Here is a 25,786-nt window from a genome sequence, read left to right on the forward strand (position 1 = left end):
TCTATTATAGAGCGTTCCTCTCGCATGTCTTGCTGTGGTGCTTAAAAACTAACCGCATCTAATCCGATCTAGTCCGTAACATCATTCATCTTTCCCGTTGGCCCTTAAAAGTTTTCGCTTTGACCTTTTCGTCGGCTCACACTCGTGTGCACTATGCTGTTCACACTTATGTACTTCGCTATCACCATTCGTACCTCGTTAAGATTTAGATCAATAAGAAATAGCATCAAGCAAATACTGACCGATCGCTACGCTGTCAGCTTTTACACTACTTCTAATGGTGTGTGTTGTGTTGGTTTCGATAGTTGGCGAGTGTCCGATCAAGACCATTGATTATGTTTTGTACGATTCTTCCCCACGTGTAGGTGACTCGACGGCGGAACTCAATTCTCCCGATGCATCGTGTGAGGCTACCGTGTCCTCCTGTATTTGGTATTTACCCGATCAGCGAGGTTGTCTAGTTTATCCAGTTCGACGGATAATACTGTCCGATTGGTTTAGCGTTCCGGAAGAACTAAAAACACAGTTTGAATGTCTTGCCGTCAATCGGAGTGATGAATTCGTTCAACTGATCGTGACACTGGAAGGAGCGGTCTGTCCAACGCAACCAGAGCGAGAAGAAGGCTCCGCCGTGATGTTGAGTCAATTTGGGCGGTTTTTAGCATGGAGAAATCGAAGGGGTCGAAGTATGGAAGTTTTGCTTGAAACCGATGCCACAAGATTGTTTCAGCTGATTGTAGCAACGTTTGGAAGTGGACGATTTGATGTCGATTCTGGACGATTGAAACTGGTCCAATTAGAGAGTACGAATGACAGAAACACTGATCGACAGATCGAATGCAATCTGGTACAATCTGATTATTTTGCGTTGTTTTGCAGGTGTTGAAACTTTGGGCGAGCAGATGTCTTTCGAAGAGTGTAATACCTCGAGCGACTTGTTATTGAAGTTTAGCGAAAGAAGCCTTTGGACGGATGCTTGGCTTGCGGATCTTCTTGAGCTTGAGCGGTTTGATACCGAACGTCGTCCCATGAGCTACCCTACGGTTGGAGTACAACCGGATATAATCTCATCTAATGACATTAAGGTGAGTGACAAGGGTATTTACTTACAATATGAGATATTTAGAATCATTATGCGTTTCTCCTTTAGATTTCTCTGGAGACGATAGATGGCACTGTACTTTCCAGCCAAAGTCGCGCCGATTTACTCTCGAGCGGCAGCAATTCCCGCAACCGGTCCCAATTGGACCTTACTGATGGTTTAACTCCTGTAAACGGCCATACTGGCTACACCATGGACGAACCTGAAGGCGCTACTATATCTAGAAGCACAACGGAAGAATTGGCGGAAAGGCACACTGAGAAAGACTCATCTATAGACGGTACTACCGTTACCAAGGTGTTGAACAATGATGAAGGAGACCAAACGGATGTAGCTGATCCACCATTGCTAGATGTATTCGATGCCAAAGACACACCGACACCAACTGTTGAACCACCGAACGCGACTGTAGAAACAAGTTCCAACGGAGCGGCAAAACATCACGATGAACCATTTAAAGCCAAAACGAATCCACCACTGTTACCAAGTCCGGTGACGGCAAAGAACGAAGCGACCGTAGTACCAACATCGAAGTCAATACGCTCGTTGCGTAAAAGTTCATTCCCATCTAGTCGGCTAAGGCTGGGAACCGGTCAAGCAGGCGTTGTATCGAAACCACCGAACATTCTAGTCCATTCTGATAGCAGTTCAACAATGGAATACGTTATCGCAACCTTAAACAACCTGCTTGAACCGAACACGTACACCATTTATCCGATCACAACGGGACAAGCAATGGCAAGCAGCTGGCAACAAAGCACGGTACTGATCATTGTGGCCGGATCACTCGATACGGAAGTGCGAAAGATTTTGCTGGATTATTTTTTGCATGGAGGACTTGTTTTTAGCTTGTGCTCGGATATGCTCGACATTATACTGCCTGATTCAAAAACAGCAGAGGTACGTCCTGGTGGGTTCATTATGTTTGCAGAGGGTGGTAATCCGTTTAGCTTTGCTTTTCAGATCCGTGAACGTGAGCTGGTTAGTTTTTCGTATCGCAAATGGAAACAAATTAAGATGCTGCATCATATTTTCTGCTATCAGCTGTCACCGGCCAAGAAGCAGTTTTCGCTAGAATCGGAAGAAACATCCACCTTGCTGCCAATATCGTGAGTATGGGAATGGGTGGGAAATGCCAAGGATAGGCTAGTTTAATGAGTTGTACAAATTCTGTTCTAGGTATGTGGATGTTACCGATCGTAAAGGAAAACCACATTCTCTTGCAGTGGAGATTTTGGCACAGGAAGAAACGTGGAATACACCCAGCATTCTGGAGGCACACAACAGGAAAACGGGCGGGAGAGCCATATTTTCTCAGGTATGTCGAGGTGGATAGAAGAATAAGCTGCATTGCGATAACTGTTCTGTGAACTGTACTCTCCTTAGATACATCTTGAGCTGGACCCTTCCCAATTCCAATCCAACATCGATGGTGCGGACAATTCACTGCAAAATTCGAACCAACTGCGTTACGAAATATTAAGCGACCTCTTGGGAAGTCGAATTGGGCTAAAGTTGCGTGAAAAAACTGGAGCTTCGGATGAGACGATCGTCTACAAAAATTCCTACTTCCTAGGAAAACATGAGGTAAGAGCAGTTGTTCAGAATAGTGATCAAATGATAAGCGTTTCTATCCTTATCTATCCTTTTAAGGCAAAAGTAGCGATGCTTGAATCGCTGAATAGTACAATGAGCCGTCCAAATGTAATTCAAACAACGGAACTTACGCTGCAGTTTTGTGGAAAAGGAGATAGTACACCTGTCCCAGCATCCGATTCACATCTCCCAGTGATGATATTTCACTGTCCCGAAGATTTTTCCACCGTGGAGTACTTTGAGGTATTCGTAGAACTTATTGTCATCGGTTATTCCTGGTTCTAATCGTGTCTAATCTACTATATGATAGAATTTAACTACGCAGAAGGTCGGCCGTATTGGAATTTATGCCCCAATCATGACCAGTTCCATGCAGATCGTGTCCAACTTGACTTTGGCGCACGGTTTCATGGTGATTGCACGCTATCAAACGAAGGGAAAGGGTCGGAACAATAACCAGGTAAGAGCTTCCCAGCACAAAACATTACGACTTACTGTAACCATTTTTCCTTATGTCCTTTCTTGTCTTGCAGTGGCTAAGTCCTCCTGGTTGTGCCATGTTTTCTCTGCAACTACACATCCCAATGAACAGCATGCTTGGTCAACGGTTGCCGATAGTGCAGCATCTTGTGGCCATTTCGGTAGTGTCAGCTGTTCTATCACTTCCCGGGTATGAGGTGAGTGTTTATTGCTTTAACATTTAGATTATGGAAGAAAGAAAAAGCCAAAGTTCACCCACGGTTGCATTCGAATACTTCTCCTTTGGTCATCTGCGTAGGGCAATTGGTTTCCTTGGGTTGAGATAATTTGAACCAGGCATTGATCCGAGTTGAGGTTTGCTCGTTTGTATTTTCGCCCAATATGTGATGTCCTTGTAATGTTCTGCTGTCATACCCGCTGGCTTCATTATTTTCAATTAAAATTCAATGTGTTTCATTGTTTCGTAGTATTTTTGTCACACTTTATTCAACTTTGAAGCTATTTTAGATTACAACTCTGATCCAATGATGTGATTAATTTGTTCTTATGTTGTCCTTTTCACGTACTTTTTATCTCTTTTTCCTAACATAGTCACACTTTCATCGACTTGTCTTCGGTTGTTTTTTTTTTCATCTTTGCTTCCTTAATTTCCACTATCGATCCTTTGCGAGTTTCCTACCGTAACACTGCCGTCTTGCGTATCCTTAATACACTCTCTCTCGTCCCTATATTTATTTAGTGTTGTCTGTATAATAATCTCGACACATTCAAAGCGTCCGTTTCCGGCGTTGTTCATCGTAACATTTGATACATAATCAAATCAAATGAAGCATCGAACCAGTACCAGTACGGGGCAATGTGTTGTGGGGTTTAGGTGTTGCTTTGTTGAAGATCATTCTGAAATAGTAGCTGTGTGTCCTTGGGTGGACGACATTGAATGAATTCCCAGATAGCACTGGGAACGCCCTCATGTCTAGAACACTGATTCCGCCGAGCGGGACAACTGCACCGGATGCGACGGTGATCGGGCAAGCCTTTTCTTCGGCAGTCGTTCTAGCTGCGTCAGCAATTTGGCAAAGTCGGGCCTATCGTCAGAATGGTAGCTCCAGCATTGGATCAGTATGTCCTTGACGTCGCGCGATGCCTGCAGATTGGCGAGCGTTTGCTTCATGCCGCGACCCACCTGCCAGATGATTGATTCGGCCGGTTGCGATTTGAATGGGAACTCACCGCACAGTAGCTCATACCACACCGTACCGAAGGCGTAGATATCTGAAGCTTTCGAGAACGGCAGATCACCCTCCACTGGTCGGTACGGTGTTAAGTTGCGCATCAGTTCCGGCGCCAGATAGCACAGCCAGCCGCCCGGAATGCCCAGTCCGAGATCGCAGTATAGCAGCTTGGTGGCACTGAACAGACCAAAGTCGGTTATAATCACCTTTCCGTTCTCCAGGAAGATGTTTTTCGTCTTCAGGTCCTTATGGACGATGCCGCGTGCGTGCAGATAGCCCATACCTTGCGAGATCTGTTGCGCCACGAGCGTGGTACGGTTCAGGTTGAACTTATCCTTACGCAGATGAATGTGTGTGAAGAGCGTGTTGCCTTTACAGAGCGACGTTACGATTGCGAGTCGCGGTGGCTTCATGCAGGCGCCCATGAACAACACCACATTTTCGTGGCGTGTCTTTTTGAATGTGGCGACCTCGAGTTTGAACGCTTCCAGCGTCCGTTCGTCGGCCACGTAGTCTTCCTTCAGCAACTTCACGGCCACATCACCATGCCAGAGCGCCCGATGCACCGTCCCGAATCGTCCGTTGCCGATTTTTTCCTTCAGATGCAAGTCATCGTACGGAATGTCCCACTCCTTCAGTGATAGCGAGTTTTGTCGTGGCCAGCTGCTTTCATGGTCACGCTCTTCGGTCGAATCGAGCCGTATCGGGGTGCGATCGGAGGATGAGTCCGTGCTCGTCGCACTGGCGGAACCAGTTTTATCTTCTCCACCTCCGGGCACGTTATGATCGGGAATGTCGGAGAACTGGAGTTTCGGTATTTCGACGCTTGTGTCCATCGTGTAAATTCCGCTACTGCCGAGACTTCCACCAAGCCCACACTGACCGCTACCAGGACCACCGATTGGATGTGTTTCGATCGTAATGCCACCGCCACCGCTCCGATCGCTTCCACCACTCATTGCCATCGTTCCACCGGTGCTCGAAGACGAGTAGTTCATCATCATCATGGAACCGGTGCCTGTGCCGCTCGACACCTCCGGGAAGTTGAATTGCGAATACTTGGATGTGGCGGGTGTCTGCGGTGGTAGTGAGAGCAGAGCCGGACTGGAGGGTGAAGAACTATTGCAGCTTGATCCGGCCGAACTGCTATCCGGACCGCCACCACACGCGTGTATAGCGTGCATCGGCCCACGAACCATTCCCGATTTGCTACCGTCACCTCGAACACCACCATACATGATGCCACCGCCTACCGATCCACCACTGCGGCCAATGTTAGGCGATACGCTCGTCGGCAAGAGCGTGTCCGATTGAAGCGACTTTTTGAATTCGTCCACAAACTCCGGCGGTAGACCGCACGATGGTGGCACATTGGACTTGCAGTCCTTGTGGCACCGGTACTTACACTCAGTACATTTGAAGCCGAAGAACATCTGCTTGTTGCACAGATCGCAGGTGCTCTTGGTGACTTTAAATTTCTTCGTAAACCGATGCTGTATCATGTGGCCCATGCCGCGCGTGATGATTGGCGTGCAGGGCGACTTCGGCGGTACGGCAGATGTGGTGGCTGACGTTATCATCACGCCAACGCCACCGGTCGGGTGTGGCGGTACGCCTGGATCACCGTACTCACCACCAGCGTCCGGAGACATCCCAGTACCAGGTGCTCCTCCTCCGCCTTGCTGTTGCTGCAGGTGATGGTGATAATGATGATGGTACTGGGTTTGCTGATGATGATGTTGCTGATGGTGATGATGGTGATGTTCACCACTCGTAGTGAGCACATTACTGTTTCCACCTCCACCACCACCACTCCCCGTGATGGTTGGTTCTGTGTGTAGTCGACTGCGGGGAAATGTGCCCATGCGGTTCGCACTTCCATTTCCCATCAACCGTTGCTGCTGCTGTGATACAAATGTTCCTCCCGAACCGTTGCTGGTGCCACTGGCCAGCATGCCCGCACTGGTGGTAGTTGTTAGCGAACCCTCGCCAAGCGAGACCACCGTCGATGGAATGTTGTTGTTGATGTGGTTAATGCTATTGTTGTTATTGGCATGGCTGTTGTTGTTGTTGGCTGTTCCACTGGTAACAGCACCCCCGCCACCGCCTCCTACATTGGCCTGCTGGCTTCCAAATTGCGATTCGTGGGATTTCGATTTTGTTAGCGCTGTGCTAGCTTCCGCCGCCGAGCAAGAACCAGAACTTGTCGTAATGGTGGTGTTGTTCGTGCCCGCCATAGTGGATACGGTGGACGATGATACTGCCGACGTTGCCGGGGAGCAGGAGGAAGTGGATGCGTAAGACAGAAGCGTCGTCTGGTGTTTCTTCCTCGGCGGAGGTGTCGTGGGAAAGCCTCGACGGTTCTGCTTGTTGTGCAGCAGTACGTTCGAGGGCGAGTTCGGTGGCGATGGCGAAGGAGTGCAACCGCTGGTGGAAGCTTCATCCGGCGAGATCGCATGCTGTGGATTCAGCAATGTGCCTTCGTGCTGGACCGTCGGCGGCATGCCTTCCTCCGTCTGGGGACTGGTATTGGAGGTCGTCATCGTGCCCGGTGGCGCTTGATGCGAATCAACACCGATCCCACCTGTTGGGCCGTTATTGTGGCGCTGAATATGGTAGCTTCCGGAGGCGACCGCACCGTGCTTGGTGGTCGCTTTACCGCCACCCAAGGACCGGTTGACGCGAGGTGACGTTCGATGGCAGGCCGGCTGACGGTCCCAGGAATCCCAAAAGAGATCATGCGGTTCCGTGCCCTTGCGGCCACCACCGTCAGTTGCGGGAAGTTCGAGATGTTTGCGGCACCGTCGCAGGTTGCCGCAGGCGCGCGTCAGCCGCTTGATTTCCTCCTCTCGGACGTACACGTTATTGCCCATGATTGTCCGCAGCTCCTTCTCGTCCTTCTCGAGCAGTCCTTCTAGCGTGGTGACCTGTTGTATCACAGCATTAACTGATGCACAGCTCAGACCTGTGTGGCGGCAGGAAAAAAGCAATATTTGGCGTATTATGAGTTTTACTTTAGCTATCGATCATGTCGTCCTTCTTTGCGAGGAAAATGCCACTTACCTACAACTCTGAGCCATTGCTTGAGTTCGTTTCCGGTTGCGGGTAGTCCCTGTGCGGGCAACCGCTCCGGAAGCTTCGATTTCGTAATCAGAAGATCGGAAAATAGCTTCACCAACTTCGTTTCGAGCGTTCGGATTTCCTGTTGCGTCAACTCGGCGCTCGTGGCGCACTGCGTCCGCAAGCCCTCGAGCCGATCCGCCGATATATCGATCATGCTCTGTATCACATCCAGCCCGCGGCGGATATTCACCTCACTGTTGTCCCCCCCGGCACTGGCACTGTCACCCCCGTCGTCGCCGGCACCGTCGCTGCCGGTGCCGCCTGGTGCAGCTTTCACTTCCCCGGAATTATTGTTGGCCATCATCATCGCCGTCAGCGGGTTGCTGCGGTCGAAGCGAAACCTTGCCCCGGCCGCCCGGGCGACCAAATTCGTCCAGTGAAATGCAATCGTCGTCCGTGCGGATCCAGCGCCAACACACTGGACATTCGTACCGTTTGTCGTCCCCTGTTTTTACCGACTGCAACAACCCGTGCAGGTCGCTCTTGGCTATTATCGCTACCGGGAAAACACTTCATCTCTTCAGCACACTCATCGTTGCGTTTCGAGCCTCAACTAGAAAGGTCGTCCTAAATGGCAACTTTTCGAACATCGTTCACGACCATTTCTGGCCCAATGGAGGGACACGTATTGGAAACAGTTGCTGAATGAAAGGAATCGATACGAAAATGTGAAAACCTGCAGTGTGCACACACAAACACGACCGAGTATTCACAATCAGCCAGAGTGTGTAGGGCAAGTTGCGCCTTGGCCTCTGTCTACACCGGCCACGGGAACGAAGGAACAAACCTTTGTTCAACGCACAACACGGTGCAAACGGAAGACGAGCGTTCGGGAGATTCTGGCAGCGACCCTTATCCGCTGTTGGCTGTGGAAATGGAACCTTTGCGAGAATTTGTTTGCGTCGCCGTCGTTTGTTCGTTCCTGGGGACACTTTTGGTTTCCGAAAAAATCAATGAATTTTTTCGCTGTCAAACTGGTTCTGTACGTCAAACAGCTGTCACAGGTAATTTGGTGGCGTTGGTCTATAGCAGTGCGAGTCGAAGAGTTCGAATGTGCAGGAGTATAACAGTTATACATTTCGATCGGGAAGGAAATTGAATAAATGGAAAACGTTTCAAAATGTTCGGAAATTGGCAACAATTTTAATATTGATTTCCTTCCTACTTTCAGAAACTAGATTTAGGATTGAAGTGGCCTAACGATATCTACGCGTACGGTGCATCAAAGCTTGGCGGAAGCATCTTCAACACGCAGGTCGACGCAACTGTTGCGATTGTGAATGTTGGCGTTGGGCTTAATTTAAACAACAGCAAACCAACACTCTGCTTAAACGATGTTATTACACAGTACAATAACAAACATTCCACCACGCTTCCATTGCTATCATACGAAAAAACGTTTGCCCTTATCTTTAACAAGCTGGAAGAGATGTACGACCGAGTGCAGTGCGAGGGAATTGAAGTGCTGCAGCAGGAATACTATCGGCATTGGTTGCATCAGGATGCGGAAATTAGCATGATCGGATCGGAAGGTGAGTCGTTGCAGGGCACAATCGTAGGCATCGATGAGTACGGCTTTCTGTTAGTGAAGAAACAACCGTCCGGCGATACCGTGTCCGTGCATCCGGACGGTAACAGCTTCGACATGATGCAGGGATTGATAGTTCCCAAGTTCAATTAGGCACCAATATGTTATTTCCTTCCGGAAAAGTCGATGTAGATGTATTGACCAACCATTGCCATTCCCTGTATGCCGCTGCTAACTTATTTTTCCAATGAAAGACAAATGGAATATGTGCTTAAGAAGCAAAGTTACACTCAATTTAGAATTAACTTGTTGGATATTGACAATGTTTGGGCTTAGTTAGATATTAGACTATTTAATGTGAGGGCAATTGATGAATGGGAAATCGTTTTACTGCTAGAATAACTATCTATGTACTGCCACCAGTAGCTTGATAATGTTAAGGCGTGTTTTCACAACATCTACATGTGTCTTTCGATTTCCTTCTTCGATTTAAATTCCATCACTGAGTGGAAAGTATGTACCTTAACCATATATGAAGTGTTTACCTACCTTACATCGGTTTTTACAACTATCCTTCATCTAAAGAAAGTTCTTATTGTGCTAAACACGAACAACTTATGTACGTCAATATAGCTGTATTTATGGAATGTCTTTCACTCTTCAAAGATTAGATAGTAGATAAAGAAGAAACTATATTTAAATGCAGGTGTGAAGTATAATGATTGTTAACACTAGATGTATTTTACTGCCTGATGGGTTTGTTGGTTAGAGGTGCACGTGGTGACTGTTTGCTTCCGTTTTTTATTAGTTCCTATGATCGCAACTCCACTGTTACAACGAATTGCAATGCAATTTTAGATTACCCCTAACTATGTAATGAAAGTCAATCGTATACAAAATGAGATCAAGCTGAAGCAAGGAAGGACGCGCGTTGGAAATTAACTAATTACTTAAAACTAAAAGAATAACAAAATTAATCATTCATATCATTGAAAGCACCAATTACAATTTTCTCGGCGTATCTAAAACTACAAAAGTTAATCAAACATTAATACAAGAGCATGCATTTTGATCAGCTTGACTGGAAGTGAACCGTAAACTAATATTAAATCCAATTCATGTACCGGTGTGTTACTCCAAATTATGCCTGTTAGGCCGCACGTGGAAAGTAATTTCATTTCATCTTCTGAATCTTGATCGATGTTCAGCAGTTAGCACAAAAGTAAAATAAACAAACTATGTGTCCAGAATAACATGCGCCGAATGTTGCGTTTATATTACTTTTATTTTCATCTCTAAATCGAAAGATCTCACTGCAGAGCACTCTGATTCTGTGTGTCCTACATTCTTCTAGCGATGGATGTAATCGAACACTGCGACAGGCACGGCGAAATAAAGATTCGACTAGAGTTTCGAGAACCACAAAAGAGGAGGAGCGATCATATCAAGCGGAAGACCCTTCATCCAATCGGAGGAAGGCACAAAACGTACTATTTTTCAAGTGGGCCAATCATACGTGAAAGCCGTACAGTTGTTGATATAATTGTATGTAAATATGAACGAAAAATATGTACATTTTTAGCTTTGGACTAAGTAAGAGGAAAATTAAGACAAAAAGAAAACTAAAATATGTGTGGAAAAAGAGTGCTAGCATTTAAACCAGCTCCGGATAACGGTTGAAGTAAGATCACCCTTCCGTTAAGCTGTACTTATATTGATTGAAACCACTGTGCGCACGCAAGTCGCAGTAAAAATAAAATAACCACTGCAGCACATTTGATTTTAATTATCGAAAGAGGACTGTACCAACCAGACACGATATTATGTTGCGATCGAGAGGAGCCTGGGAAGTGCATCAGCAGCAGTGCACTGGAAGTGCATAGCCAAACGACGGTGGGAATGTTTTGTGTGCCGAATCGGTAAAATGTGTGTGCGATCGTGCACTGTTGTGTGTGCGTGATCCGTCAGAAAAGGAGGGGTGATCAAGTGTGTAACAATTAAGAAATTAAATAATTAGCTCATTAATGTTCGGAAGCGAATGCCAAATGCATCATGTGTGCTCTCTTGTGTGCAAAGTAATGGAAAGTGAAAAGTGTGTGATTGTGTAGTTCGGGTTCGGGATAAAAAAAAGGATGCTTTGAGTAAAATTGGCCAGACATACAGAATTCATTCGAGTTCATCATGAATTGCTACGGTGCGACCGTTACGGCGGGAACTTACGGCGAGTCAGGGTCGGGAAGTTCCAATTGCATCCTTGAAGGTGCCACGGCTGGACCACAGGAACAATTCCACAGTAAGCCGCTTCCCGGCAGTGTTTGGTATGATGTGCCGCCGGGATGTCCATCGAATATAGCCGTGCCCAACAATGATCTTCCGCTCGGTGGAAATCAAAGTGACCAGAGTGGTAAAGTGATCGTGCCCAATTGTGAAACTGTATCTCCGTCCATTTCCGATCCAACCGGTCGGTACTACGCTTCAGCCGGAACCGGTGAGCTCTCCCTCGTGACAGGACATCATCCGTTTGGCAGTGGTCGATTGATGGTGACCGATCATCGATCACCGCTGATCTACGAAGGTAGCAACGTTGAGCTTGGGTTCGGCGGGTTAACCATCGACGGTGATGCAACGACAGGTCTAAATGGTTCAATCGCTTCGAGTGTGGACAAAAAATCGCGACATGGTGTGAAGGATCGATTTTTGATGAGCAATCTGCTGCAGTTAAACAGTACATCCAGCACATCAGATGCTGCTGGGGCGATGATGCCGACGGAATCATCCATATCAGTGTCGGCGGAAAAGGATGGTATGATCGAGATCAATTCCTAAGAATACATGCTGAACATGCAGCTATTTTAAATTTTATCTTCTTTATTTTAAAACGCTAAAAACAAAAAAAAATGCTGAAATTTTATGAATCCTTTTTCTTTACTCTCAATCAATAGACTTTGAGATCTTTGACTTTGAGACATATCAAAAGCTCTTAATATATTTTTCTTGAAAACAGGGTAAAGAGAAAAATTTTGAATAAATTGTGTAAAACTTATTTAAATATACAGGATGTTTTATACATCCTGATGTAGGAATACAAATTTACATCGTCAAGTACGCGACATTATTTCCTCCAATATTCTTATTGTGTTCTGTTATTATTGTCAGTTTTAACCACACGAACTCGCTTTCAACTGTGCATGGTGTTGACTTTGTGGCAGTGGTAGTTTTTTCGGCAGGATCAGCACAAAGAGGTTGAGTAGAGCATAGATTTTCCTTTATCTTTTTATCACTTTCCTTTGAAAAATAACGTCATTTTGAACGCAGCGTACTTTAACACTTAGTTGATGGTGCAGATAGTTGTATCCTATCTCCGAAACCTCTACGTAGATGAATAATACCCTTTTCCAGCAGCACAGTACACCAGACCATACGACAATCCGATTCAATCCTGGTCGCTGAAAAAAAAATCGCTGGTCGAGAGAAAAATCCATAACCGATAAAACCTGTAGATCCCCTATCATACATTTTGCCGTTACAATTATTAACGTCGGTACAATAAAAAAATCCTTCCAACATCAAGTAAAACCTTCCCTCACGAAGTCAAAGCATTTTCTTTTGATACTAAACATTCCAATCGGACCCAGGTTGTACGACATCGTTTGCGGTAAAATGAGCTTGCAATCGTAAAGGTGGCTAGGTGATAGTGGTAACGAGCAATAATTTACAACCTCCGTACAGGATCGCGACGCACGGGATGGCGAGATTCATGTAGCCACAAGTTACAGCGGGGTGGAAAAAAACATCTGGCAAACGATGATCATGTTTTTACTGTCATCTAGTAGGAGAACGGACAAGATCGCAACTAATTGTTGATGGCATGTTAATTTAGGGAACGAACCATACGACCGTTACGCGACTGACTTTGCGTCACTCGCTCGATCTCGCTCGAACTCTGGCGTGCCGTTTGCAGATTATGCTTAGTTTTTCGGGACTCGCGTGTTCGAGAGTCCAATTCTTCTGGCTGCACGAATTTCGAAACACAAAATATGGGGGAAATGAACGAGTTTTCCGAAAATCAATCAGTCCGCCACACGCTTCCGGCACAAAGTAAGTCTTATTTAAATCTCATTTATTACCTTTTCCGAGAAGTGATCGGAGCAGTGAGCACAGCAGTGGGTAACACATGAAGAAAGGAAGGCATTGGAGTTCGTTGTCGTGCGATCATGATGATATTTCAAACGACAACTTCTCCAAACGGTGTCGATCATGCTCCGGAAATGTTTTACCTTGCTCACAGCCAGCTGTTCTACAGCACGGAGAGGAAAGCACTAAATGCGTTTAAACTTATGCAATTACACTTTTTTGTCACGACGCGTTTAAAAAAATCGTTTGTTGTTCGAGCGGGGGACATGTTTTACCCCTTTTGCTAACCTCCCAGGGAAAAGTAGTAAAAAGAGCGAGACGGTGGAAAAATTTATCTTTTCCTTTGAAATGGATACCGAAACCGGATTGGTGGAAGGGCGCGGGGGATTGCAACGACTGTGAGGGTGCAAACACACGTGGCGTGTTGGAAACCAGGCAGCAGATGAGGACATTTCAACAGGCTTCCGTCGTAATTGGGATTGATTGTTCCAAAAATAATTCAGCCATAATATCTACACAAACCATCCTCCGTCCGATCTTCCGTCGGTTGTGTCGTTGCGCGTTGCCGCAACGTGAAGCTGTCGGTATTCGTTTCGAGGATATGCGGATGCAGTGACACACAAGACGCACAGGCAAAACTTCTCCTCACGTCATATGGGTGCCACCGTGGTCGTTTTCGAATGAAGATCACAAGAGGAAGAAAACTAAAAAAGAAACGTCCCATAAACACGACCCTTTCGCAGTGCGTGCGTGAGATTTGGGAAAGATATGGAAATTTTATCAAGAATTATATCTGAACTGGATGTCTTTAAAGTATTTGGCATAGGAACGTTATTGAAACCGATAAAGCTTACTGTCGAAGAGTGGCTAATCATTAGGGTGAAGATTAAGTCAGGTCACTTCCGCTACATATCGTCGAAGATATACAGTCGGCCAATTTGTGAATGGTTTTTTCAATGATTCAGGAGTCCAGGAAGTTCTAAATGTCTGTTAGGAAACAATACACCGAGAAAAAACGAAGTTACACCCCAAAAGACTCTCAATATTTCCTGAGTGCATTTATCTTGCACAAAATAACAATTTGCGCTATCCAGGATTTTTCAATATCCGCAATAGAAATCTATTTTTAAGTACACTCATAAGTGCAACAAAGAGTGTATCATACTTTCCATATGTATTGTAATAAGAAGAGTTGATCGGACAATGGAAAAGCGACCTGTCCCATTCAATTACGCGAGAAAAACCATACAACCGTGCGTGCACCCAAAGGGAAAGATGCGCTATTCGGGCGTTAGACGAAATTTGCTAAACAGTTCGCGCTTACTGCAGAAATCGTTTTCCTATGCTCATGTGTATCGTTTTCTCGTGCTCAAGGTTCGTGTCGTTTGTCTGAATAGGAGAAAGAAGAAAGAAAAATGCGCTTGAGCTACATTTCCGCTGAACAGGGAAATGCATGTACCATCGCTTGTTGCGCGTTTTACTTTGTCGTTTTCTCTAGTCTATCCTCGAAAGGATTGAAGGACGAAGCATCTTGGTGACCCGGTGGAATAGTGATCGGTAAATGAAAAGAGCACCGATGATGCCGGGAAGAAGAAAAAAGAAAGTCAGTTAAAGCGGAAGTGATCTGGTTAACAAGCGTGCTGAAACGAATGACATTCCCGGGCTGTACTGTAGGAACACACAGTTGTTCCTAGTAATCATCCCGTTTCATACCTCTATTAACATTCCTTTGCAGGGTTTTAAATAATTTCCAAGATTCCAAGATTTAGCGAGATGATACGGACTGCAATGGAACATCTTAAAGTAGTTTTGAGACCTTTCCATACGATCGTATCTCATGAGAATTCTACGGTTTTGTGTGTGGAAATTGGAAATTGCGTAAATGCGGTTTATCAACATGGTTGGATATAAATTTCGACTTGACCGAATCTCCACAAGACATGAAGATATCAAAGTTCCAAGTCCAAGTTCTCTGAAAGAAAGGATTTAGGTCAAACAAAACAAATTTGAGTGCATCCAGTTTATGACCGAATATCTCTCGACCTGTCTCCAAGATCATTTTTCGTTCCCAGGGAAAACGCAGTCCCGGTTGCGAAAAGAAATTACCCAACGTTTGCAATCCTTCCTTCTCTCCCGGTGGTTTTATTGCTTCCAGTTGTGTTTCACCAACAGCGCTGCTCACATGCATAATTCACCATCCATCATTGATCCCGGCGGCTCATCTGGCGCTTCTCCGCTACCTTAAGCCCTTGAACCCGCGCTTACTGCTGCGCGTGTGGTGAAAATCGTTTGAAGCGAACCGCGCAAATGACACAGCAAGCAGCAGAGCCACTAATGACGGGAACTCGTCACCAAACGGAGTAGTCCCCTATCTGTTTGCGGGAAACGAACAAGAATAGATCTTCCGGGGTACAGGATAAAAAAGATGCCCCCGCTGCCCCCGAAGAGTGGCTGTTGTCACGGTTTAGTGAGTTGTAAAATGATCTGATTTGTTGGGATTAAGTCATGTGTATCGCTTTCAAACTGTCTCCGCTTCAGCCGATTTCCAGCAGTCAGTCAAGACAGTCAGTCAGTTAGGTTTCCCGTTCTCCACAGTCTCGGTGCATAAGGGAACTCGGTTCATGATCTTTAAAGCCTGTTCGCCAGAGTTCCTTACTGGTCCTCATGATCATTTTAACGAGGCTAGTTTCAAGTGCAGTCTCTGTGTTGTTTTGCGCGGGAAAATGTTGGGAAGAACTCGATCGTGGGGGAAGGTAAATTATTTAATTGGGGACTTTTTACTGGTTTACTGGATACCCCGTTGTGTCTCCCGAGGGAGAAGGGTTATTTTGTTGGGAAGATGTTTTATTTTTAGTTGCATCAACCGTGTCAATGTGTGAAATGATTTTTTAAGTAGTGTTGATCGCAGTGAGTCCTATCGCAAGATTTAATTATAAACAACCAAAGATGTTTTTTGCTGTTGCGTGCTTCAGAATTCGTCTTTTAATAACTTGCGTCAGCAATTATAATGATTTAATTTTCATATAAATAGTAGCAATGTGCGTAAGTGCTCATCAATCATCTGTGTGCGTGTATGAGGAATAAAGCAGCTTATGTTTGTTTATCATATTATGCACGTGCTTCTGATCTTCCAAACCATCCCCCAAAGGCAACATCAAAACCTTCTAAGTTTCCCCTTTGTTCCCAGGGATCTTTGCCCGTCAATCATCGCGATTGTGGTTTTGTTGTGACACATAAAGTGTGCCACAGTAAACAGACCTGCGTTCAAGGGGTTTTTGGTGGCCAAAGTTCTAAAAGAGCAGAACGAGAACATAATGAGGCGAGGATTCATCTCATGGTGTGAATTAATGGTCGGTTTTTTCGAGATACAGTAGGTGCGCGATGAGTGTTAATCGTGCGTGTAAAGTAAATTAAATTAGCACAAACATTAATTGCCCATGCCGTTCTGGGCGAGTGTCGTGTTAAGTGACAATCATTTATAAACTTCTGAAACAGTTTTTTGTGCGATCTTAGAGAGCATTAGATATAATTATATTATAAAACCCGTTCCCATGGTGTGTTTTTCCCCTTCTTATCTTTAAAACAGAGCTGGAAGACAGTCTGCACAAACCCGACATGCACATGCAGTCAAAATCATGCTCACTGAAAAAACCTCGACGCAATCGGACCACCTTCACCACCAACCAGCTGACGGCATTGGAGAAAATTTTCGAAAAAACTCACTATCCCGACGCGTTCGTGCGAGAAGAACTAGCGACCAAAGTGGGTCTTAGTGAGGCCAGAGTTCAGGTAGGATGAGGCGTAACTGAGGCGCTGTACATGTAAAAGTGACTATTCGGAACACCCTTCCACAGGTTTGGTTTCAGAACCGACGGGCAAAGTTCCGCCGGAACGAGCGTAGTTCAACATCGGGGAGTGGCAGTAATGCTAAGGCGGAAGACTTCTTTCATCCCGGTACCATTCCTTCGGCAAGCGGGCTTGGGTTTGGTGTAGAAAAGCCGGACACACCATATTCGTTGTCGTTTTCTACGTTAAGTTCCATCTTCTCTCCTGTCGTGTCACAGCTGCAGCATCATCACCATCATGCGCATCATCCCGCCGGCACAGTCAGAACTGGACAGTTCTATGCTCCGTACAAACCTCCCCAGCACGAGGATGCTAGCTTCTGCAGTCAATCGTACCAATTTCCCAGCCTAAAATACTTAAACAATCTGCAACAAACTTAACGAAAGATGATGACCGTGATGATACTTAATACTAGCACCACCACCTTACTTAGTCGCGTAACGTCCGGTCCGTGGTTGCACCTCACAAGGCTACATATTTATGATATTAACATTGCATTACCGCGCAAAGGTTGGAAAGTGGAGAATTAACACAATTTTCTTTCTTATTTCACACCAAACAGAACGCACGCACACAACATTAAGGGTAATAAACATGATCAAATTATTGTACGAACCTGATACTGGTTTAGGTTTCATTGTTCTTCGCTCAGCACAGTTGGAAGTTTATCGCCTAAAGCAAATAACGTAGCGTATTCTTGGGCTTACATACGAATTTGAAATTTGCCTGCTTTCGTCACGTACTTCACACCTTTGAAGGGTTTGTACTTTTCGCCATACATGTCCAATCGATTCACCTTCAGTCCGGAAACAGCCATCTGGGAGATGGTAAAGTGTACTCTGAATAAAAGCAGCACAAGAGAAGAAAGTTAATGGAATGTAAACCTTCACAAGTGAAATGTTAACGTACCTGTCGATTGTGGTTTCAAGAGTGGAATTAGTGGCCGCAACAGAAACCTACGTGGATTGTACAAAACGATTGCAAAGATAGGTAAAATGATTGATAAAGTTATACGACTTTTGTTGGTTTTACCGTTCCGCGAATATTTGGCAACTTTGCCGCATCGATCCTTCCGACGTCCCAGTGAAGAATTTTGTTCACCGTATCGTACGTGTATTTGCCCTGGTTTACCACTAACGAGCAATTTGTCACTGCTTTGGGCATGCAAATATCCAGCTTCACACCTGCAGCGATAGTGAAAGAAAAATTATTCATTTCATATGCTCCAGGTTTGCCGTTGTCATATATCGCCTGCTTGACCTTCAACCGTCCGTCCCATTGTCGTTTTTGGCCCAACGGTGATGTCTAGTCGGGATTGTTCGCCAGATTTCAGCACAAGATTGTGACGAACGTAGATGGGAATGGCTACGATGTTCTGGGAACCAACGTGATATGACATTAGCCGAAAGTTACCGTCCGGCGGAACGAATGACAAAATACGCTCCGATTCCCAACGTTTAAAACGGACGCACGGATGGAATGACACGTCGTCAAACAGACGCGGATTCATGAACGAAAGAGATAAATCTGGCATTCCGCTGAGTTTTATACAACAGTCAATCTGTGAAAATGGGAAATTAAATGCTATGAATACGGCTTTCGTTTCTCACGGATCAGCTGCAGAACGTACATAGCCCTGAATTTCAGCAAAGATAGTTTGCCCGTTCTTATCGATTATAGCATCGACCTCTTCCACGACATCAAAGTAGGCCTCGTTGTTCGTGTACTTGACACCGGTACGTCGCCATGGTATGGTCGATAATTGACCGGATGGAAGCGTCCCGCTGATACTGAAATAAAATCAAACCAAGAACAAATGAGAATTTCATCGCGAGTAAACTGCGTCATGTAAACCGTACTTAGATTTCCCCGTGACGGAGTTGGCAATCGTGCGCAAAATATTCGGTGGTTTGATAAGCTCTTTCAGTATGTTGCACTCCGTAGCGAGCGGGAACCCATTATCTAGCATCTCGTCCAACAGCTCGTACACGATCACGTAGTTTTCCTTGATGACATTCTCATTACACTCGGAAAAGTAATCCTCGAACGTGTCCACAACACGGTGCAGGAATTCAATCACGAACAGTGGTGGAAACTCTTGCTTGCAGGCCGCTACCAGAGAGATTCCATTGCGTTGAATTGAAACCAGATAATGGTGAGGAGTGGAAAGCACCGGTGGTACGTTCTATGCAGCAAAAATTCAATTAGTGTGCTAAAAGAAAACGAAGCGTATATTCATACTTACATTGGCGGATTCACGGTGAACATCGAGAAAGTAGGACACACAGGTGCGTGAAACTACACTGCGCCAATGTTTTTCCAAAAACACATCACTGTGAATGAGAAAACCGCACTTAGTATTGCTCGAAGGATTGAAACGTCGTATTGCTTATATTACCCGCTACTGTTAACAATAAACAAACTGTGTATCATTTTATTCCAGCCGGCCAACAGCGGATCGAGTTGTGTAGCAGCTGTTCTGGTTAATATGCGTAATTGAGGTACGGAGAGAAAACCAAACAATCTGCTTTCTTTCTTCTACAGTCACTGCAAGTCAAACTGCACAAACTAACTTAACAGAAGATTCTGTTTCAGTTGCGTTACTTAAAAATTACCAACAAAAGAACTTTACTTGAAACGATGACGAGTACGTGCCTTTCCGGACTTTTTTCTTCGATAGTTAGTTGTTTACGTTTGATATTGCTGTCAAATGAAATGATTGCTTTGCACTATGGAATAATGCTGAGACAAAATTTGGACATCGCTGCTAAAATACGACACAGTGTATCACAGGCCATCTCGCTATTCACGCAATATCGCAGTGATTTTATTTGCTACACAGTTTTTCTGCAGTTGCAAGTGCAGGGCTGTTAGTTGTAGTTATTGTAAAAATAATACAATTGTGCATACAGTCAAAATTATTTATTTTTTTATTTTCTTCCGCCTTTATGAACTTACATCCAGCCTGTATGTAGCTTGAGCCTTTTGGTAAATGTCTACTGCCATGACAAGTGTTTTGGTCGGTGGATTTTGTTTATTCCTGCGTTTTGGTGAATATTCTTGTGAATAATCATGGATGTGAACCAGCTGGAGCATTTGATGCGTAATTTAGCCATCAAGGAGACCCGTACCAACAGTTTGGACGTGCTGGAAAGCAAGTTGGCCGATGTAGATCAGGAAATTTACGAAGTGATGCTGTGTTCCGAGAGTCTCTTCAAGTTCCTGGCCGATGCAAACAGGTAAGTGCTGGCATTGCTGGAGAGAAAATCAATGAACGGAATGATGAAAATTTAACATTTTCTAGCGATCAACACACAACCGCTTCGCGAATCATCTACGACAAAGCGCTGGAGTTTTACCCCAACGGGTCGGTGGTAATTGATCAGTTCGTCGAACGATGCCTGACCCATCCAAAGAACACGGTGAAGCAGTTCGGTTTGCGTGGAGCTGCCGCCATGGTATACCATTCGGCAACCATATCGCCGAACAACATCCAGCTAATTATTCTGCAATGTCTCCCAATGAAGGAGGTATACGTGAACACTCTGATGAACGTGTTGATAAAATCCTTGCCCCCAATCTTCACCGAAGCTGCGGTGCAGAAGAATTTACTCTCGGTGCTGACTTCGGACGAAACGATTCGATGCCGGGTGTATGAAATCGTTTGCACAATAGTTGAGCAGCACCCGGCTTATCTGCAGACTGCGGATCCTATCATTAAACGCGCATTGATCGATCTCGAGAAGGATGACGTACTGCTGCAGACGAGCGTACTACAGATTCTGACCCAGCTGCTAACCACCAAGGAGGGATATGACTACGTCGAGGCGCACGATCTGTTCCATAAGGTGTGCACAAACTTTGTCCCGGACAAGGTAACACCGTATGTGCGCTTCGTGTTGCCAAATGCGTTGAAGTTTTTGGCCAGTGCAGCACTGATTCAGCCGGGTCTGTTTCTTGCCCGACACCCCGAATGGGTAACATTTATGTTTGACTTGACATCTCCAGAGGACCCGATGCTGATGACCATCGCGTACGATTGTCTAGGTATGTATTTCTAGTTTTGTGTTTATGGTTCTATTTTTTGTTAGTATGTATTGTGTTATTTGATGCAATTTCCAGGCATGGTTGGCTCTACACATGAAGGAAAAGTATTTCTAAACTATCAGAAGGCAAAAATGGAAATATTTTTAAAGGAGTTTCCGGGCGTGCTTCATTCAACGCTGGAAGCTTACAAGGTTCGGTTGATCGAATGCCTCACAAATCTACTAACGGGAGGCACCGAACCGATTGATAACATGATCTCGTAAGTTTATGAAGCGCATGATCTGAGTGATACAGTGGTTGCTAATCTAGAAGCATTTGATCCCACAGGAGCATTACGCAAGAATGGTACGAAACCATGACAGACAGCAAAGATCTTGAACTGGTGCACGAACTGTTTAAGGTTCCATTCCCCAACATAAAGATGGCGGCATTGAAACTACTGTCCGCCATAGTCGATCATCGCTGGGGACAGCTGTTCTACCAGAATACTGCCGGTTTCAATGAGCTACTACTAAACCGTAGGATGGACAACGACGTTAACGTGGCGCAGTTTAAATTCGATGTGATAAAGAAGCTTTCACTATGCACCACACTCGAAAGTTTTGTGGCTAATGCGTTGAAGCAGTACGTGTCAGAAGGTGCATTCTATCGGAAGGCAGTTGTAGAGGTGGCAATTGAAGGCGATCAGTAAAAGGAATACACATACAATTCTAATATTTTTTCAATTACCACTCGTTTTATACGTGTCATAAAGGAATAAACTTATGAATCAGATAATATTATAAGAATATTTATTATTGAGAAATCTCTCGCAATGTTTGACGCGCGAATAGGTACGGTCATGCAACTTTTACTTCGCGAATACGGATTTGAGCTGCGTTTTCGCTGGAACGGAACGAACGTGAAGTATTCACGTTCATCGAATGGATATGGAGAAATATGTGTGTCATGTCGTGAGAATCTAATTTGAAGGTCTGGGTAACACTTTCACTGTCCATCGGAATTCGCATAGTTCAACAGGAACTGTGAGTGAGTGTCACTTTGGATTCGCAATATAGGAGCAATTCAGATCGTGCTTCCCTAATTGTTAATTATTTATGAAACAATCATTTGGAATTGGAAGTAAACCTTGAAAATGATCATTTATTTGCAGGTAACGTAAGAGAAATATATCCGATCAACGTTTATAGAGGACAACCGTTAATTTGCTTAGCGGTTTTTGGGCTATTTGATTCTAATGTCAACACTTCAGGACTTTATCAATCGGTTATGATGCTGGAATGATAAGTACGTTCGGAACCGGACCTATGCCGGACATTACAGGCTCGGGGCAGCTAGTGGACAAACCAGATTTGAAGTGGTTAGGATGGCGAAAAGCAGAGAACGACGAGATCTTACACGATGTTTACACGAGGGGTCACGGTCATGCAACGAGGAACTAGTCTTGAAATGATCTCAACCGCATATTGGACGTGTGTACATTATTGAAGGAAGGCGTGTTCCCGATGCCGGCTTGTGTCGTCTGTGTTGTTGATTTAACGAGCCGATGCCGATGTTTGGTCGCGCGGCAGGTGTAACGTCATTGGATGATCCAAGGGATTTGCAGACCCGTGACGGCTAGAATCGGAATTTTTAGCATTCTTCAGACGACCTCTGATGTTCTTCCAGGAAGGGAGATCAAGAGGAAGCATTGCGGGTGTCACTGCAAAGACCCAAGAGTCCTCTTGATATGGTCGTCTTCCGCTTGGTGAATATCTGCTTACCTGTCGTCTGCGCGATTTTTTCAACCGAGTGTTGATCGGATCCCCTGGTCTGGTAGCGGGGGGAAAACAGAACCAAATAAAGATGAAGCGATGATGAAGTGAATCTTTGTCAACAATGTTGTCATTAAGCATGGCTAAACGACCTGTTTGAAGACGTGTTGAGTAGGAAAAGTCACGACACCGTAAAGTTTTGATTATGTATTCTGGCAAGCAATAAGACGACACCTTTTTTTGGTTAGTTCTATTCGTGATTTGGTAACGACTTTGCGTATGCTCGTATTCGAAGAAGTATCGAGTGGTAGAGATCCTCAATAGATTGTACTTTCGTAGCGTGTACGTGAAGAACGCTATTAGGAGGATATCAGTTTCGTATCGTAGGCCGCAATGCAAGGTGGCAAAGAAGGGAATGGAACGACGAGGTATTTATTTTTACGTAATTACGTACTGAAGGGTTAAGCGAATAAAAGCTGCCAGTCCCGGTGTGATGATTGATTCCAATCCTAAGGGTGTAACTATAGATCATTTCCATGCAACGCGTGCGATGCTGTGTATTCGCCTTCACCTTCTACACATTTTCATCCGTGTCGCTATCGAATGGTAAGGCATGGTGTATCGCTTTGGGTCAAGCAGCGATCAACCTACCAAGAGCGAGCTTAATTATGGCTCATGCAAAACAGGAACTCGCCACGGTGGTGCACCGAATGAAGGGCCTCCGGGCGGGATGTCATGTGTTGTTTGGTTGGAATAATAGTGAAACGATCAGACACAGGCGGGGCAGACGGCGACGAGATCGGTTGGCAAAAAGAAGGCAGCCAGATACCGGATTAGTGCAAACATGTGTGTACACCTGCACACACGCGACTTTGGAGTTGGTGGCGTGACGTCAGCTGGCCACTAGCTACCGAACCATAATCATACAACAGCGCTGGTGGTGGTGTAGCAAGCACCATCTTCATGCAATATATCACTTGCCGTGCAAGGGCCACAAAGGAATTTTGGAGCTGCAATGTGAACGAACCATGCGGAAGGAATGTTTTGCAACGAATGACAAATGCAAGTTTTGTGGGGCGTCTTCATAGGTAATGCATGGTTACGGATGGATATCAAGGCTTACCAGAACCGCGTTGCATAATCTCGTCTATAACCTTAGCACGCAAGGTACCACGTGAAGGTAGTTTCTTATCTTGCTCACCTGTGTCCACTGATAAGTTCCGGTTGTGCTCACTTGAACTATTTATGATATGATCGATTAAGCGCCATAACAATCCTTGGTGATATCCTGCGCGTTTGGGTGTTTAAAACGCGAGATCTCACATTATAGGAAAATTGGATTCATGTTCGATGTGACTCAAGCAGTTTCATGGAGGTCGTAATGATCTGGACATCCGTGGTGCAAAACGGGGACTTCTGGCTTTTCTAATGATACGAAAGGTCACCGCAGCTCCAAATGTGTCACTAGCGTGGCGCAAGAAACGATGCGTAGCCAATCTGAAATTCGTAACGAATTACCCAGTCAAACGGCCAAACACAAGGAAATGTAAAAGGTCAGCAGTTGGAGAAGGGGGTCATACTAATAGTAAATCCTAACCTCAATTCGATGTAAAAGGAAGAAATCTCCACAGCAATCAACTGATAGTGAACAGATCTGCTAGCTTAGGGCACATGGTCACCGTTTTAACGACGAATCGGTGCGTCAATTTGTGTAAGGGAAAGCCCTCAAGGACACTCGGATTCGGATACAGGGGTTTGGATTTTTAACACCCTGCAGATGAGGCACTTCACGGCGGCTGTCATTGTGCCTCTTTTGACAGATTTGGTGATGACGAAGCGTTGCAAGACAGTGGCAATTGGAATTGATGGTTTACTATTGCTTGGGTCTCGATTGTTCTAGTGACTCCTTGAGGAAGACCTCAAACAATACAACAAAATGACACTCAACGCATCGGCTGCAAATTGTTAGTCAACAACCCACATGTACCAAATGTAACAATTTGAAACCAGTGCTTTTGGTTAACCGAGGTGTAGCTCTGTTATGTGCAGAAGAGGCAGTGTTCCAACAGAGATGTGTAACAGTTAACCACACCAAACAGACGCAGGTGTGTGACACAGCATATTCGGTCATAGGCGGACCGTGGAGGCTGGGTATCGAATTGAAACAAACGGGTTTTTAGAAAGTAAAACAATGAAATGCAATGCTCGAATGCCACCCTAAGCAGCTCGAAAACGGCCGGTGACTTAGGACGTACCGCGTTATGTTACCGGTGGACCTGTATCGATATCACTTATTTAGTGTTTCATTTATACGATTACGTACGGTTCCAGGGCAGTTGCGGCAAAGGTATAGAGGGGGGGATTATGTGATGTACCCAAGCGGATGGAGATATGGATTATGGTGAGGGGATTGATTTAGTATCTTCTTCCTCACGTCTAATCCGAACTCCGAAACGAAACATAAACGATGATTTAGGTAGCAGTTTTTTCCGATCTCGCTTCAAACATTTTCGAGTGTGCACCCGATCGGAACACGGTGTGTGTGTGTGTGTGTGTGTGTGTATGCAAACGGATCACCCAGCCGGATAGGAACCTCCTCTGCCCTCTCCCCTTCTACCCAAATCCAACGACACCCGGAAGAAGGGACCCGGACCTGGCGCGAGAAAAGCCCCGGAGTGGTACGGTACGAAGCGCTCGATCTTCACGCAGGTACCCAGTACGGTTACGGTGGAGCCCTCGGTGTTATGTGATGTTCATTGGTGGTTTATTATTATGATGCTTTTTTCTTTGTGAAATATATTTTGGATCACTTTTTTTCTCCTTTTCCCAACCCTCGAATCGTTCGGGTGCCACGAAAGGTTCGGTCGAGAGCCGTCTTTCACTCGTTTTCTTTCCGGTTCAATCAACAGCTGTTGCGGAATGCTGCTGCGTCGAAATGGCGGGT

The 25,786-nt window shown here is 45.3% G+C and overlaps 5 protein-coding genes across 7 annotated transcripts; 3 read left to right on the top strand and 2 right to left on the bottom strand.

Moving 5' to 3' along the window:
• The first annotated feature begins 153 nt into the window (after positions 1–153).
• Positions 154–10,316, top strand: LOC128309757 (biotin--protein ligase). The gene is made up of 11 exons (XM_053046261.1): positions 154–280; positions 366–803; positions 880–1,085; positions 1,151–2,002; positions 2,066–2,211; positions 2,282–2,420; positions 2,489–2,689; positions 2,756–2,941; positions 3,009–3,158; positions 3,232–3,375; positions 8,705–10,316. Exons 1-11 carry the CDS (start codon positions 154–156, stop codon positions 9,212–9,214), a joined length of 3,099 nt encoding a protein of 1,032 aa, XP_052902221.1. The 3' UTR covers positions 9,215–10,316.
• Positions 3,687–8,463, bottom strand: LOC128309597 (kinase suppressor of Ras 1). Of its 2 annotated transcripts, XM_053046143.1 has the most exons (3): positions 8,321–8,463; positions 7,474–8,174; positions 3,687–7,375 (listed from the first exon to the last, which is right to left on the bottom strand). In XM_053046143.1, the coding sequence occupies exons 2-3, from the start codon at positions 7,838–7,840 to the stop codon at positions 4,152–4,154; spliced, it is 3,591 nt and encodes a 1,196-aa protein (XP_052902103.1). In that variant the 5' UTR covers positions 7,841–8,174; positions 8,321–8,463; the 3' UTR covers positions 3,687–4,151. The 2 variants fall into 2 exon arrangements, with proteins under 2 accessions (XP_052902103.1, XP_052902028.1); XM_053046068.1 differs by having other exon boundaries at positions 7,474–8,463.
• A 926-nt stretch (positions 10,317–11,242) lies between the features above and the next one.
• LOC128309855 (retinal homeobox protein Rx-like) lies at positions 11,243–17,590 on the top strand. The gene is made up of 3 exons (XM_053046376.1): positions 11,243–11,864; positions 16,782–16,984; positions 17,050–17,590. Exons 1-3 carry the CDS (start codon positions 11,243–11,245, stop codon positions 17,419–17,421), a joined length of 1,197 nt encoding a protein of 398 aa, XP_052902336.1. The 3' UTR covers positions 17,422–17,590.
• A 63-nt stretch (positions 17,591–17,653) lies between these two features.
• On the bottom strand, positions 17,654–19,693 carry LOC128299934 (AP-3 complex subunit mu-1). The gene is made up of 8 exons (XM_053036095.1): positions 19,440–19,693; positions 19,287–19,374; positions 18,901–19,226; positions 18,672–18,831; positions 18,302–18,602; positions 18,074–18,225; positions 17,951–17,997; positions 17,654–17,880 (listed from the first exon to the last, which is right to left on the bottom strand). Exons 1-8 carry the CDS (start codon positions 19,472–19,474, stop codon positions 17,745–17,747), a joined length of 1,245 nt encoding a protein of 414 aa, XP_052892055.1. The 5' UTR covers positions 19,475–19,693; the 3' UTR covers positions 17,654–17,744.
• A 362-nt stretch (positions 19,694–20,055) lies between these two features.
• On the top strand, positions 20,056–21,780 carry LOC128297454 (26S proteasome non-ATPase regulatory subunit 5). Of its 2 annotated transcripts, XM_053033092.1 has the most exons (5): positions 20,056–20,280; positions 20,346–20,499; positions 20,569–21,088; positions 21,164–21,347; positions 21,416–21,780. In XM_053033092.1, exons 1-5 carry the CDS (start codon positions 20,114–20,116, stop codon positions 21,777–21,779), a joined length of 1,389 nt encoding a protein of 462 aa, XP_052889052.1. In that variant the 5' UTR covers positions 20,056–20,113; the 3' UTR covers position 21,780. The 2 variants fall into 2 exon arrangements, with proteins under 2 accessions (XP_052889052.1, XP_052889051.1); XM_053033091.1 differs by having other exon boundaries at positions 20,346–21,088.
• The last annotated feature ends 4,006 nt before the right edge of the window (positions 21,781–25,786 follow it).

This window comes from Anopheles moucheti, chromosome 2, assembly GCF_943734755.1.
Source record: "Anopheles moucheti chromosome 2, idAnoMoucSN_F20_07, whole genome shotgun sequence".
In the NCBI taxonomy this organism is placed as follows: Eukaryota; Metazoa; Arthropoda; class Insecta; order Diptera; family Culicidae; genus Anopheles; species Anopheles moucheti.